Raw genomic sequence first — 15,895 nt, forward strand, 5'->3', positions numbered from 1 at the left:
GGGGATCTTCTCGAACCCACATCTCATGTCTCCTAAACCATCAGGTGGGTTCTTAGCCACTAGCGCCACTTGAGAAGTGCAAAGCAGCTATTATGTCAATAATTTTTATTTTTAAAGACCAAAGTGAAAACTGAAACATATCCAGTTGAAAGGCAACTCATAGTATGTTATTTGTCACCAAAATCCCAATTTAGAAAATTGTTAGTGTGATAAAGTGTAAACCAGAAGTGCGTTGGAGTAAAGAAAACTGAGCTTCAATTTTAGCTCTAGTTAGCAGTGTGATCTTGGACCAAGCTAATTTCCTAATCTCTTTGTTTCATAACCTGTGAGCCGGGTTGGTAATTGTACCTACTCTTAGAGGTTACTATAAGGATTAAATGAAATAGTATATGTAAAATTATTTGGCTCATAATAGACATTGAGTAAAATTTTGTTCTTTTTCTCATTCCCATTATCCCACAAAAGATGCCCCAGCAGTTAAATCTTTTAGTTGTATTCTTTAAAAGCGATTCAAGCATTTAACTTCCCCTGAAATTTCCTAGAAAAAGACTCTGACTGACGGAAGAGCCTGGTAGGCTGCAGTCCATGGGGTCCCTAAGAGTCGGGTACGACTGAGCGACTTCACTTTCGCTTTTCACTTTCATGCATTGGAGAAGGAAATGGCAACCCACTCCAGTGTTCTTGCCTGGAGAATCCCAGAGACAGTGGGCCCCAGTTTATGGGGTCGCACAGAGTCGGACACGACTGAAGCGTCTTAGCAGCAGCAGCAGCAGGCTTCCACTGGAAGCTTACCAACAAACAAACAAAAACCAAGGAACTGTTGTAGATAAATAGGAAACATTGTAGCAAAATTGTTAAAAAAAAATGTTAAGTTCAGTGCATCATAGTTAGATCATTTACTACTATTCCCCTGAATCTCAAGACTACAGAAGTGTTGTTCACTATACAGAGTCATGTAGAAAAAGGCTTTCAAGCCCCAGAGGTGAGATGTTTAGTTCCTTTAAGAAGAAACTATCTATTCAAAAATGTAATGCTAGAATTCTGTAAATAAGGACCAGGAAGTAGGCTTGACTCCCTTTTTTCCCTACTTCTTTTCCTCTTTCTTCTGCCTTTTTTTCCCTTCCCCTTCTGCCATCAACAAAAATTCACTGAATCTCTAGTTCATTGCTTAAGAATTGTGCTACTTGCAATGAAGTAGAACACATGCCCCCTCACGTGCGCATTGCTTTTTATAAAATGTGCTTTTAAGATAGTGTTAATTACCTTTAGAATGAATAAGGTCAGAAATACATTTGACCTAGACTTTAGAAATAAATTTCTACTGTAATACCTGTGTTCATTTACCTAATGTGTCAAGGGTGGCACTGACTATACACCTAAGGGCATGTAATGTTTTGGAAAGGGTCAAAATAAATTTTCTGAGCAGGTGTTGGTTTTGTATCTGGAGAGAAAAAAAGGGCTTGTTAAATATGACAAGCAAATTAGATAGGCGAGAAAAATAGCCGCAAGGGGACAGAGGCGATACTTTACTCTTTAACAGAAGGGATATATTTTATTGATTCACTGTTGACTGTTCCAGGGAGAACATGCTTAATAATGGATGAATGATGAAGAGGAATAAAACCTCTCGCTGGCACCCAGTGCATTACTGTCTAGTATTTCTAAGTAAAATGTGGCCTTTTCCCTGGCATGAAACTGTCAGACCAAGTGATGGTAGTGAGCATGGCTTCCATAGCCACACTACAGCTTGAGGAGGTTTCCAAGTGCTCTAAAACAGTTCTTTCTAGAGTGGAATTTTATTACTATTTTTTGTATATATAATTTTTCTATTATCTTCGCAAATGCTATGCACCTATGTGTCATAACCATTAAAAAAGAACCGCTGGCTCGATGTCTCCTGTGGTCCCATATTACAGTCAGTGAAGGAAATGCAGGAGACACAGGAGACGTGGGTGTGATCCCTGGGTCGGGAAGATCCCCTGGGGAGGAAATGGCAGCCCACTCCAGTATTCTTGCCTGGAGAATCTCGTGGACAAGGGAGCCTGGTGGGCTGTAGTCCATGGGGTGGTAAAGAGTCCGACATGACTGAGCATTGGACAGAGGAGCCTGGAGGGATATAGTCCTTGGGGTAGCAAAGAGTCTGACACAGCTGAGCACGTGCATGTGCATAAAAGTGCTTCATAAAGTGAAGTCGCTCAGTCGTGTCCGACTCTTTGCGACCCCGTGGACTGCAGCCCACCAGGCTCCTCTGTCCATGGGATTCTCCAGGCAAGAATACTGGAATGAGTTGCCATTTCCTTCTCCAGGGGATCTTCCCGACCCAAGGATCGAACCTGGGTCTCCCGCATTGCAGGCAGATGTTTTAACCTCTGAGCCACCCATAGTTAGCCCATTAAAAGAAAATTAGGACATAAAAGGTAATCCTAACATCTTCCATGACCTGCATCATATTATATGCAGTTTGACTTTTGTTATATGTTATTCCCTCTTTAGATAAAGTAGATTTAAATTGTAGTCTGAGGGTTGAAGAGGAAAGGCAGAGCCTTCTGGTATAGTCTTGCTTAGGTTTGCATTTGCCATGCTACTTTACCAGCACAGCTGACAATTTGTTTTTCATGGTAACATGGTCTTTTGAGATAACCATGGACATTTGAAAGACCCATCATTTTAATTTCCTTTAACTGACCTAACTTATATTTCAGTAGCATCTGTATATCACTTGCAAGAATCAGAAAAGGAAAAGTAATGAATTTGGATAATCACCAGACCTGGCTAATTCTCTAGCTTTGGGTTTGTGTAAAATTCAGACTAGGAAAATGTATCCCAGAATAATGTCTTATGTATATTGCAGGTGTAAAGATGGGTGGGGATGGAAGAGAAGTTTTTGTGAAAGTAGTGGCTAAATACATCCAGCTTAATACCAGATAGGAGCTCAGCTCCAGGGCAGCATTATGAGTGAGTATGTGAATAGTGTTCATGGAATAAAGAGCGTCATAACTTAAACTTGTCCATTGACCTTGAAAATCTCAAGCATGAGGCTCAGTTAACGCAGGAAAACAAAGGATAATAACAAGAAATAGTGAATAAACACTTTCTGTTAATTTTAAGACTTCAAGCTGGGATAATGACAGATAATTTCCCAAAAGTTACTCCTCCCAAAGTTTTCCTCCTTCACTTTGTCATCCTTGAAAATCCGTATTTGCCCTTTTATTGATCTGGACACTTAACCCATAAATATGTGAGTTATCAAGAGGCACTCATGTGCTCAAGTTTTTCAGAACCCATAAATAAATCTGGCATGACCATGCAGGCAAGAAACTTACTCAGTTTTATTCTGTACTTATTTTTCAGTTACTCTGTTACCTTAAGATGTTGCTTAAATAGAATGCAATACAGCTTTAAAGTTTCATTATCATGGAGAATATTGTTAAATTTTTTCTTATTCAGAGCAAGTTAATCAGTTCCCCCCTAAGAAGCTAGGTTGAAGATACAAATTCAGGTTTGACTAACATTTACTAAGTGCCTTTCAAATGCAACATATTTTATTGAAATATAGTTGATTTATAGTGTGGTAATTTCTAATGTACAGCAAAGTGATTCAGTTATACACACACACACACACACACACACACATTCTTTTGCATATTCCATTTTGGTTTATCACAGAATACTGAATACAGTTCCCTGTGCCGTGCAGGAGGAGCTTGTTGCTTATCTATTCTCTATGTAGTAGTTTGTATCTACTATCCCCAAACTCCCAGTCCTTCCCTCCTCCACTCTCCCTCCCACTTGGTAACCACAAGTGTGTTCTCTGTGTCTGTGTTTGTTTCTGTTTTCTAAATAATTTCATTTGTGTCATATTTTAGATTCCACATATAAGTGGTATTATATAGTATTTGCTGTCTTCTTCCTGATTTCCTTCACTTAGGGTGATAATCTCTAGGTTCATTCATATTGCAGCAAATGGTATTATTTCATTCTTTTTATGGCTGAGTAGTATTCCATTGTACCGCATTTTCTTTATTCATCCATCAGTGGACATTTAGGTTTTTCCATGTCTTGTAGATAATGCTGCAGTCAACATTGGGGTACATGTATCTTTTTGAATTATAGTTTTGTTTGGATATGTGCGCAGCTTCCCTGGTAGCTCAGTTGGTACAGGATCCGCCTGCAATGCGGGAGACCTGGGTTCAATCCCTGGGTTGGGAAGATCCCCTGGAGAAGGGAAAGGCTACCCACTCCAGTATTCTGCCCTGGAGAATTCCATGGACTGTAAAGTCAATGGGGTTGCAAAGAGTTGGACACAACTGAGTGACTTTCACTTCACTGGATATGGACACAAGAATGGGACTACAGTCATATGCCAGCTCTATTTTTAGTTATTTGAGGAACCTCCAAATTGTTTTCCATAGTGTCTGTGCCAATTTACATTCCCACCAACAATGTAGGAAGGTTTTCCTCTCCAGCATTTATTATTTGTAGACTTTTTAATGACTTCCCAGATGGCACTAATGGTGAAGAATCCTCCTGCCAGTGCAGAAGATGCCAGAGATGCAGGTTTGATCCCTGGATTGGGAAGATCCCCTGGAGTAGGAAATGGCAACCCACTCCAGTATTTTTTAACAGCCATTCTGACCAGTGTGAGGTGGTACCTCATTGTAGTTTTGATTTGCCTTTCTCTAATAATTAGCTGTGTTGAGCATCTTTTTATGTACCTGTTGGTCATCCGTGTGACAGACACATTTTTAAATGTCTGTTACTATCTATGTTCCTTTCTCCATTCCAGAGGACCAGTTAGCATTTGATACACAGCAAAGAGGATCAAGATGTGAAAGTCCAAGGAACGTAAAATGACCAACCTGTGTAAATTACCTGAGACCAAGTATGGGACACAGACTCTCCCAGTGATAACTGGCTCATTCTAAATTAGCCAGGTTCCTAGGGCAAAGTGTTCTTTGCTTCATAAGCTGTGGTGCTGAGCAAATAGTGAAGACACAGAATACAGCGTTTTGGCTTTTCTGTTTCACCTTTCCAGAATCCTAATTAAGAATATTACAGATTCTGTATGCATAGATCATTCTGCAGTTGGTTGCCAAAATATTTGCATTTTATGTGTCTGGATCCAAGTGGTGATCAAGTGCTCTTGTAGACCAAGTTCCCAATTGGAATTGATCATTTTCTCTCCTGTGAGCTTATAGAAATTTACTTTTAATCTTATTTATGGGCTCAACCATATTTTGCCAATATGTATTTATAGAAGTGCTTGCTTATATATTTATTTCGAAGTCTTCTCTTTTGAAGCAACTACTTATTGTAATAAGTAGGAAGAGTATATTATTCTTACTATCATTTTGATACTGGTCTTTTGGGATTTGGGGAGCCAGTGTACATAGCTTGTCTTGGAGGAAAACCAAAAAGACAAAAGGTATTTAGATGAGCAAGTTGACCTATATCAAGAACTGGAGAGCAATTACTAAAAGTTCAGATTGGATCTCAATGGTCTTTATTATCTGTCATTTATTTCACACAAAAAAAGGAGCCTGGAATATCATTCTCCTTCCTCCTCAGTCCTTGAGTTAAGGCAGAAAGTATGTTACAAAATGACCTGCTCTCTCTTATGACAGGAAACTCACAAAATTGCATTAAAGAATCTAGCTCACAAAGGACAGCTTCACAAATACCAGCTAAATAGTCCCTTTGAGGTCACATATGCTATTTCTCTTCAAATGCTCAGACAGGTCAGACATTTCAGTTTATGGTAGAGAGAGCCATCTAACGTGGATGAGTTGTAATTTCCCCACCTTGAATTCAGTGGCCAACATAAATCATTTTGATTCTGATAAATAGAAATGCGAGGTGGGGGGAAAAAAGGGTGAACAAGGTTTTGGCACCAGCTCTCCTTCTGGTTGACTGTGTAATCCTGGGCAAGAAACCTGGCATATCTTGCCTCAGAGTCCCATCCAATGTAAAACAGGTGTAAAAGTATACCTGCTACATGTGTCTTCTGTGTTTTAAAATAGACAGATGGAATAATGTAAGAAAATGTACTTGAAGGTTTTTAGAACATAATAGTAATAGACTTCTCAGTTTTAATAATAATAATTTACTAACATCTTCTTTGGGCCAAGCATCCTCTATCCTATTTTGATTCTTTCTGTGACCTATAATGAAACACTGAGAATGAGAAAACTGAATCTGCAGGTGTGCTAGTTTTACTGATGAAGTAGGGAAGCCCTCCCTGGCAGCAGCTAGAATTAAGTTAAAAGTTTTAACAATTTCAAAGCCTTCAAAGATCAGAAAGGATTGAGAAAAACTTGGACTGAAGCTGAGTATTTTATTCCCTTTTATTTGTTTTCCATATTTCAATTCTTTTGCCTTTGTCTGCTGTCATTCATTTGTAGTCACTACATGACCCCATTCCTAGCTTCTTTTATTGTTAGTAAACAAATATTTTTTCAGCTTTATTGAAGTATGTGTGTGTGTGTGTTCAGTCGTGTCTGACTCTTTTGCGATCTCATGGACTGTAGCCCACCAGGCTCCTCTGTCCATGATTCAGGCAAGAATAGTGGAGTGGGTTGCCATTTCTTACTGTAGGGGATATTCCCAACCCAGGGATTGAATCTGTGTCTCTTCAGTCTCCTTCATTGGTGGGCAGATTCTTTACCACAAGCACCATCAGGGAAGCCTTTATTGAAGTATGACTGACAAATAAAATTATATATAAAGTGTACAACTCAATGATCTCATTATGCATATACGTTGTGAAGGGATTTCCATTAAGTTAATTAACATATCCATTACTTCGCATATTTATATGTATTTGGTGAGAACACTGAAGTTATACTCTCTTTGGAAATTTCAGTTATATAGTATTGTATTATCAACTATAGTCATCATCTTATAATCAGATCCTCAGACCTTAGTTCTCTTACCACTGGAAATTTGTACCCTTTTACCAACTCTCCCTATTTCTCTCACCCCCAAGTCCTGGTAAACACCACTCTATTCTGTTTCTGTGGGTTTGACTTTTTTTTTTTTTTTAAGATTCCACATATAAATGATATCATGCAGTTTTGTCTTTCCATGTCTGACTTATAATGTCCTACAGGTTCATCCTTGTTTTTGAAAGTGGCAGGATTTGTTTTTTTTAAGGTTGAATAATCAACAAATATTTTTGAGCTCCTGTTAGTTAAGTGCCAGACTGGGCAGATTCTGGGAAAAAACAGTGCATAGGGCATGCCCCTTTTTACCTTCCTTCAGGGCTCTTATGTTCTAACTTTCAGCAGTCAAATAAACCTGTTTGTTTCCTCTAAAAAGTTTATATAAATGAGACCTAAAATATGGCAAACTAAGAGGACAAGTTACAGATATTGGGGCCTGGGTTGGGGGTGGGAATGATCTGAGACCAAATAGTAATTAGCAGTTTGGATATTGAATGAGGTTTGTGATCCTCAAAAACAAAAACTTGATGTGCTTTTTCATATTTCCATATATTAGAGGTAGTCTCTGCATAATAATTTATTTTCTAATACATAAAACTCTGTGTAATAGGAAAAGGGCTTATCTGATAAAGAAAAATCTTATAATTACAGAATAATTTTGAAATACTGTATTTTGACTTTGGCCTCATAAATGGAAAGAAAACAATGAAATATTTCAAAGAGGAGTGTTGGTTTAATAAATAATTTACATTCTTCTACAGTTAAGTTCAGTTCAGTCACTCAGTCATGTCCAACTCTTTGTAACCCCATGGACTGCAGCATACCAGCCTTCCCTGTCCATTACCAACTCCCAGAGCCTCCTCAAACTCATGTCCAACAAGTCGGTAATGCCATATAACCATCTCATCCTCTGTTGTCCCCTTCTCCTCTTGCCTTCAATCTTGCCCAGCAACAGGGTCTTTTCCAATGAGTCAGTTCTTTGCATTAGGTGGCTGAAGTATTGGAGCTTCAGCTTCAGCACCAGTCCTTCCAATGAATATTTAGGGTTGATTTCCTTTAGGATTGACTAGTTTCATCTCCTTGCAGTCTGAGGGACCCTCAGGAGTCTTCTCCAACACCACAGTTCAAAAGCATCAATTCTTTGGTGCTCAGCTTTCTTTATGGTCCAACTCTCACATCCATACATGACTACTGGAAAAACCATAGCTTTAACCAGACAGACCTTTGTCAGCAAGAATGTTTCTGCTTTCTAATATGCTGTCTAGGTTTGTCATAGCTTTTCTTCCAAAGAGCAAGTGTCTTTTAATTTCATGGCTGCAGTCACCATCTGCAGTGATTTTGGAGCCCAAGAAGTTGTTAGGCAAGTGACATCTTACTAATTCCACAAATGATGTCAAACTATATGAAGATAACTTAAAATTAGATTAAATGTACATGCCCATTATAATAAATTATATATAATTTACTATTCTTTTGTTTGCACACATTTTGCAGAGATATACTGCCTCCTATGAATTCCACAGTTCCAAAATCAGATGATTCTTAACTAGTAAAGCTTCAGTTTATAAGATTTAACTGTAGGTGAAGCCATAATCAACCAATTTCCTCACTTATTAACAGTCATTTTTTTCTACTAGGTAAAATATGTTGAATGCGTTTTTATAATAGAGGAGATTTTTTTTTTCTTTTGAAACCTTAAACAAATTACAATACTATCTCCTTAAATATTTGTCATTCTTTCTTATCAAATTAGAGCATAAAAGATGTGTCCAAATTTTTGGTTATTTTATCTAGGTGAAAGGTAAATACAGTTATAATAAAGAAAATTTTATTATTCCTTTATGTTTTTGTTGAAGACATTTTTAAAATGCCATTTCCTGCTTTTTAAAATTACTAATTATGAATATGGGTCACTTTAATCTTATTTTTATAGTAAAAAATGGTGTTTTTCTTGCAGTTAATATCTCAGTGTCTAATGATACTACATTAGCTCCTGAAGATTTGCCAACCATTTCGTCTTCTGACATGGTAAGTGACTTAATATTTTAAATCATTTGCATATTGTATATGCTAATTATAATATTCATGATATGATGTTTCCTACCATTCAGCAATCTTAGTCTGAACACATATTTAATAGTCAGTGATATTGTAGGGAAAGAAAAAACACTTTATGCATTCTGATCAACTGTTTTTTTTCCTTTTCCTTTTTTCTTTCAAACTTCAGTATTTATTCCTATAACACAATTTTCAAATCTTCTCAGGAATTTGACTGCTATATCCATTAATTATCAGCTTGAAATATTTTCACAAGGGAAAGTGAGGTACGTTGCGAAATGAGAGCATGGAATCCTCTCTTTGTTTCTTGTACGATTACAAATTCTTCTGATGACCAGATGGTACTGTGTTCTTTCACTGAGGGTGATTGTAGCATGATGTTTCCCGTGTCACTTAGAAAGGACTGTGCCTCTGTCACGTGATATCCTTTCCCATGGCTTGTAACCAAGGCTCTTTAAGAGACTGGAACTAAGCTTTAAAAATGAGCTGTTTTGCATGGAAGGTCACACACTGGAAGAAGACTTTTGTGTTGGAGAAAAAGGGGCAAGTGCTGTTTCAGGCTTGTGATTGTGTTCCTTCTGCGCTGGATATGGAATCTTACCAAGGAATATCAATCTCTCAGTTATAAAGACAGAAACCATAATACTTTGTCGTGATAGAGTGCCCATCTCTCAGGAGACCAGAACACTTCTGTAGATATTATATAATCAGTGCCCACAATATCCCTTTCAAAGATGACGCTTTGTATCTTTCCTGAATATCTCTCACTTGACCCTGTTTCTCTCGTTTTCACATTCAGTGGCTCTCTTGACTTCTTTCCTTACTGTTTTCTCTGCCTTTCTCCAAACTTTGCCTCTTTGTTTCATCCATGTTTGAGAGCACGCATGCGTGCACAAGTGTGTGTGTGTGTGTGTGTGTGTGTGTGTGTATGAAAGAGATATGTATATGTCTTAAGGGCCACATAGAGAAAAAAATTCAGTTTTCAATCTTTGAGCCAGCTGACCTGGTGTCTAAAAGGATATAGCTTCAAACAGAGAAAAATAGTCCTTTCTAGACTTTTAAGAAACATATTTAAAACCTAATTTAAAAAAATATATGTAACTAAGATGGTTAATATGGACTAAAATTAATAAAACATTTACTTCCAATGACTTGAAAAGAGAATGTTTCCTATCTTAATTCTTTTTATAGCTAATCAAGTAAAACTTTAAAGTGAAAGTATTAGTTGCTCAGTCCTGTTTGACTTTTTGTGACCCCACGGACTGTAGCTCGCCAGGCTCCTCTGTCCATGGAATTCTCCAGGCAAGAATACAGGAGTGGGTTGCTGTTTCCTTCTCTAGGGAATTGTCCCGACCCAGGGACTGAACCTGGATCTCCTGAATTATCAGCCACTTCTTCACCATCTGAGCCACTAGGGAAGCCCTGAACTAATAAATCTTTTAAGTCCTGTCTTTGGGCAAGTCTTAGAGAGACTCTAGTAATTGACATGTAATGATACTAAGATGTCACTGTAAGATTCATGGAAAACAAATGGAAGTTGTGGTTGACTTCTGATATGACTGTGACGTACACTCAAACTCATGATAATAATTTAGCTACCATTTATAAAGCATCTACAAGAGACCAGGTGTTTTATACATATTATCATTATTGTAAACCTTAATGTGTATTGTGATCATTTACACAACCTACCAGGCATAATTATCTCCATTTTATAAATGAGAGTGACTGAAGCCCCAAAAGGTAAATAACCTTTTCTTGCTTTAGGTCACATAGCCATAAGTTAGTAGAACAAAGACTGAACTGAAATTTGGGTGGTTCCACAACCTGTGGTGTTGCTAGTGCACCATGATGCTTCAGTGTTTTCAAATTGGAATGTTTACTATTGTTTACTGTCTTCATCCCCATGAATGCTCTATACTCCACGGCAATAGGCCCCTCATGTGTGTATCAATTACGTACCTTAATTAATATTTCCAGTTTCTATGTCCAGCTCCTCTAGAGAAGAAATTAGGGCAAAATATGTAATGTGTGTGTGTACGTAATTATAAAGGACAACTTTTTTCTAGTCTTCATTTCTCCTTTTCTATCTGTATCAATCCCTTTATGTATACTTTGCATAAACACTACATACATATATATATATATGATCCAGATATGAATGTTAGAAAGGTAATATGATTTATTATCATCAATTATAGCACCTGCTTAGGGGCCAGGCTATTTACATTAATTGTCTATAATCCTCACAATACCTTTATTAGTTATGGTGTTACCTGTATTTTATGGATGAATCAGAGGCTTATAAAGCTTAGCTAACTTTTGAAAGCCCGTATGACCAGTATACAGTAAAATCAGAATTTGAACTCAGGCTTTCAAACTCCAAAATCTGCCTATTTCCATTTTTTAGGGAAGCAGAAGAGCATGTCATGTAGAAGGACTTATGCATACTGAGTTTTCATGCCAGACTGCCTGGTTGCAAATGCAAGAATCCACTGATTTAATCACAAGCTGTGGAACCTTCTCAGCTTCCCATCTGTAAAATGGTGATGAGAAGAGTCTTTCCCTCAGAGACACTAGAAGAGCCAGATTAATAAATAGGCAGCCAGCAAAGTGGCTGGCACATTCTTGTCTCAGTCAATGTTCTGTGCTGTTTTTATTCTTTTCAGGTATTCTTATAGGCCACTTGCCACCATCAGTTGCTTCTCTCCACCAACCTAAGTGATGGTAGCAAGTGGCCTAGTGGAATGATAAGTGAGGTCAAGTGACTTGGCTAGCCTGAACCTTTCCTAGGACCTACAGTCAACAGGGCTTCGTTTCCTTCTTTTCATTCAGCAATAATTAGGTCAGGAAAGAAGATGCTATAAAAGTGACGTGCAGCCCTTGGGCACCGTGAGACTCCCTCTCACAAGGTCCCAAGAACATCCTGTCAGAGCAAGGGAGGCCTTTGTTCTTTAGCTTCATTAGCGTGAAGACACGGAGAAGGCAATGGCAACCGACTCCAGTACTCTTGCCTGGAAAATCCCATGGACGGAGGAGCCTGGTGGGCTGCAGTCCATGGGGTCGCTAAGAGTCAGACACGACTGAGCGACTTCACTTTGACTTTTCACTTTCCTGCATTGGAGAAGGAAATGGCAACCCACTCCAGTGTTCTTGCCTGGAGAATCCCAGGGACGGCGGAGCCATCTATGGGGTCGCACAGAGTCGTACACAACTGAAGCGACTTAGCAGCGGCAACAGCAGCATGAAGACAAGCTTTCTTCTTCCCAGTAGTGTGGGTATGTTTTCAGGGGAAAGAGCAGGAAAAACAGAGCATGAGAGCATTTAGACAGAGGTGAGAACATTAGAATAACAACCCTTTAAGAATAAAAAGCCAGGTTCTCCACATTTCCTTTCATTGTTGGAATCATTGTATCTTTGTTTAAATTAATTTTTATTGGAGTATAGTTGCTTTACAATGTTGTGTGTTGGTTTCTACTGTACAGCAAAATGAATCAGTTGTATGTGTACATATCTCTGCTCCCTTTGGGATTTCCTTCCCATTTAGGTCACCACAGTGCATTAAGTAGGGTTTCCTGTGCTCTCATCACCTATTTTATACATAGTATCAATAGTATATATATGTTAACTCCAGTCTCCCAATTCCTCTCACTCCTCATCCCCTGCTTTCTTCCTTAGCGTCCATACATTTATTTTCTATATCTGTTTCTATCATTGTGTCTTTAAATTTTTCCCTCTTTGATCAGTTTTCCCATGCATTTCTCACTTGGAATATCCCTTTAACCTGCAAATGAAATTCTTGCAAAGGTCTCTGTAAGTCTTTGAGACCAGCCACAATTTATCCACACTCTATCTGAATAGTAAGTGTTGAGAGTGGCTGGTAATCGAGATTACCAGCTCTCAGAGGCAGATAACAGATTTCAGAATCTAATGTCAGAAGCTTCTCTTATGAAGACATGATTGAATGGATCAGTTGATATTTGTTTTTCATGTTAGATTTATTTTTATAATTTTATTTTTTATTAAATTCAGTCATACCTTAAGATGCACAATTCTCAATGTGCTCATTGCAATGACTTTTGACAGTTTTATACCTCATGTAACTACCACCTGAAACAACATAGAGAACATTTCCATTATCCCAGAAAGTCCTCTGAAATGCCCTATTTCTTGTTTTAGGACCCAGCTTTTTGAGCCTTGGGAGATATTTGCCCAACTGCTCTGCTCACTCCACTCCTTTAGAGGGCAGATACCTTAGCCCTTTCAGAAGTGCCTGAAAGCCTCACAGGGATTTCTCTCTCCTGTCTTAGGAAAGTGTCTTTCTTGTATTTGATGGAGATTCTGTGTCTAAGTAGTTTTTCTCTCAGCTGTCTTGTCAAATCTCTAGCCTTTTATGAACTCTGTGCATTTGGCAAAGACATTTAGAATGTTTGGTGGGTGGATGCAGGCTTGGTTGATGCCTAGGGAGGGCTTCACAGAATTCTAACTTGTCACCCAGTCTACAGAATCATTAAAAATTCATGAAAGATGTGGCTCATTTCTCCAGACCTCCAGTGCATTGACCTTCCACCTGCTACTCTGCCAGGGATGAGGCAGTCAAGGACCTCTTCTCTCCTATGAAGATCTTGTAGCTTTTTGGCATTTAATTTACTTAGGATTTTTACATCCTTATCTTGTTGGTGGAATTTTTAAAACTATGATCTTATGAGAACTTCCTTGGTGGTTCACATTATAAAAGATCCACCTGCAATGCAAGAGACCTGGGTTTGATCCCTGGGTCAAGAAGATCCCCTGAAGGAGGGAATGGCTACCCACTCCAGTTTTTATCCTTGTGCTTTGGTTGTTAGGTTGGGACTACTAACAGTCTCCTGCAACTTTCTATATCTTAATCATAAGTAGGACAACCAATTACTTTTGATATTTCACAACAATATATGTAACTAGAGTGGCAGCTCATATACGTCCCATAGGTCATAAAGTAAGATTGCAGATCACTACAAATCTGGCTTACCCACTGCAGGGAAAAAATCCTAAATGAGTACATTAACTACTTAGGCTTGAGACTTTTATTTATTACCCATAGCTGTGTAAACACACACATACACTGTTTAAAGCCATGTATTTTACCAGTTGATACTCAAAGAGAGCAATGTAGAATCTTTAATTAAAAAAATTTTTTTTAATATTTTACTTCTGATTATACAGAATCTTTAATTTTTATGTCTGAATTTTTGCTTATTGTATTGCCCAGTGACACATATTATGTCTATATGGAGATGCTGTTAATCATGGGCCTAGGAACTATTACAGTCTCATAAATTCCACTTGGCAGTCAGACATGGAAGCACAAGTGCTTTGATTTGATGTACCTTCAGGGTGATTCTAGGAGTTAACATTCATTTCATGGGAAATGGAATGTCATATTAATCTTCCTGTGCATAACATTTTTGTGATTTTATCTCGTTAAAAAAGTCAAGTGCACAAACCATTCTGTCCTTAAATCTCCTTAAAGATTACATGTTCCTACTTTTAAAAATATTATGGAAAATTTCAAACATGCCCTAAAATAGAACAGTACAATAAATCCTCATATATACACATCACCTAGCTTCAATGACTGTCAAACATTTGCCCATTCTCATTCGTATATCCCCCACTTTTGTCTTTGTGGAGGATGCTGTGGTATTTTAAAATTTAAAATTAATCCTTCAGTATACACTTTACTTCTAAAGTTTATGAATGTATTCATTCAATACAAATAGGGTCATTCTCTAGAAAATGAGATTCAGAAAAAAATAGGTTGACATCTCTTTTCATGAGATTGAGCTCAGTTAAGACCCTCGGCAACTTAGTCCCATTTCCTTTGTAATTTCTCTCACTGCCCATTTACACAGACACTCAGCTCTGGCCCAGCTGGTCCATTCACTCTGAGTTCCTCCTCATGGTGAACATTTCATAAGTGGTCCCTAAAGGACTTACTAGATAAGTGAATGAAGCATCATGTGTCCCCAGATCTACATCTTTGCTCACGGTGTCTATCTAATGGTGTACCTCTCTGTTTCTGCTAGTACAGAAGAAATATACACCCAAAGTTTGTCGCATTTCTTCCCCTCTCCATGGGCTTTCGTTACTCTCTCTGCATTCCTTTCTAGTTCTGTTGCCTTGCCATACTTCTGCCTACTGCCTTTTGAGTATGAGAGTTCCATAGAGATCGGTCATTTTTTCAAGGTGCAGTTTAACTTTTGTTTTCTCTGTGCTCAGTGAAATTAGTTAGTCCCTCTTCTGATCTACTAATCTCTGTGCTGTTTGTTTAGACACTTTATTTCACTGCCTTGCATTGTTAGTTAATATATCAGTGGACATATTTTATTTCTCCAATAATAAAATGTTGTTTTTATTCTTACTTATTGCTCCCTTAAAGCTTATCATAGTAATCCATGTCATAGGGGCCCAGTGCATTTTCTGTTTTCTTTTGGCTAAATTTTCCACTTTTTGTTTTGTTACTCAGAATAGCCTGTGTCTAAGCGAAGTTGCATCATCAGAGTTAGAAAAAAAGAGAGTCCCAGTTACATTTGTATTTCAGAGAAATAATGAACAATTTTTTTTTTTTTAGTGTATGTCTTACATATTGCATGTATGTGTGTGTATAGTCGTGTGTGTGTGCTCGGTTGTGTCCAGCTCTTTCTGAACCCATGGACTGTAGCCCACCAGGCTCCTCTGTCCATGGAATTTTCCAGGCAAGAATGCTGGAGTGGGTTTCCGTTTCCTACTCTAGGGTATCTTCCAGATCCAAGGATAGAACCCCTGTCTCTTTCATCTCTTGCATTGGCAGGCAGATTCTTTACCACAAGCATTACCTTGGAAAGCCCCACATATTACATGGGAAATGCTAAAAA

At 38.1% G+C, this 15,895-nt stretch overlaps 1 protein-coding gene across 2 annotated transcripts in view; it reads left to right on the top strand.

Annotated features, from left to right (window-relative positions):
• SLC4A4 (solute carrier family 4 member 4) overlaps positions 1-15,895 on the top strand; it is a 308,892-nt gene that overhangs the window by 241,238 nt on the left and 51,759 nt on the right. For both annotated transcript variants that reach the window (XM_068974914.1, XM_068974915.1), the window contains exon 14: positions 8,899-8,969. In XM_068974914.1, the coding sequence (XP_068831015.1) occupies positions 8,899-8,969 (71 nt within the window). The remainder of the gene's footprint in view (positions 1-8,898; positions 8,970-15,895) is intronic.

Source organism: Capricornis sumatraensis, chromosome 7, assembly GCF_032405125.1.
Source record: "Capricornis sumatraensis isolate serow.1 chromosome 7, serow.2, whole genome shotgun sequence".
Classification (NCBI taxonomy): Eukaryota; Metazoa; Chordata; class Mammalia; order Artiodactyla; family Bovidae; genus Capricornis; species Capricornis sumatraensis.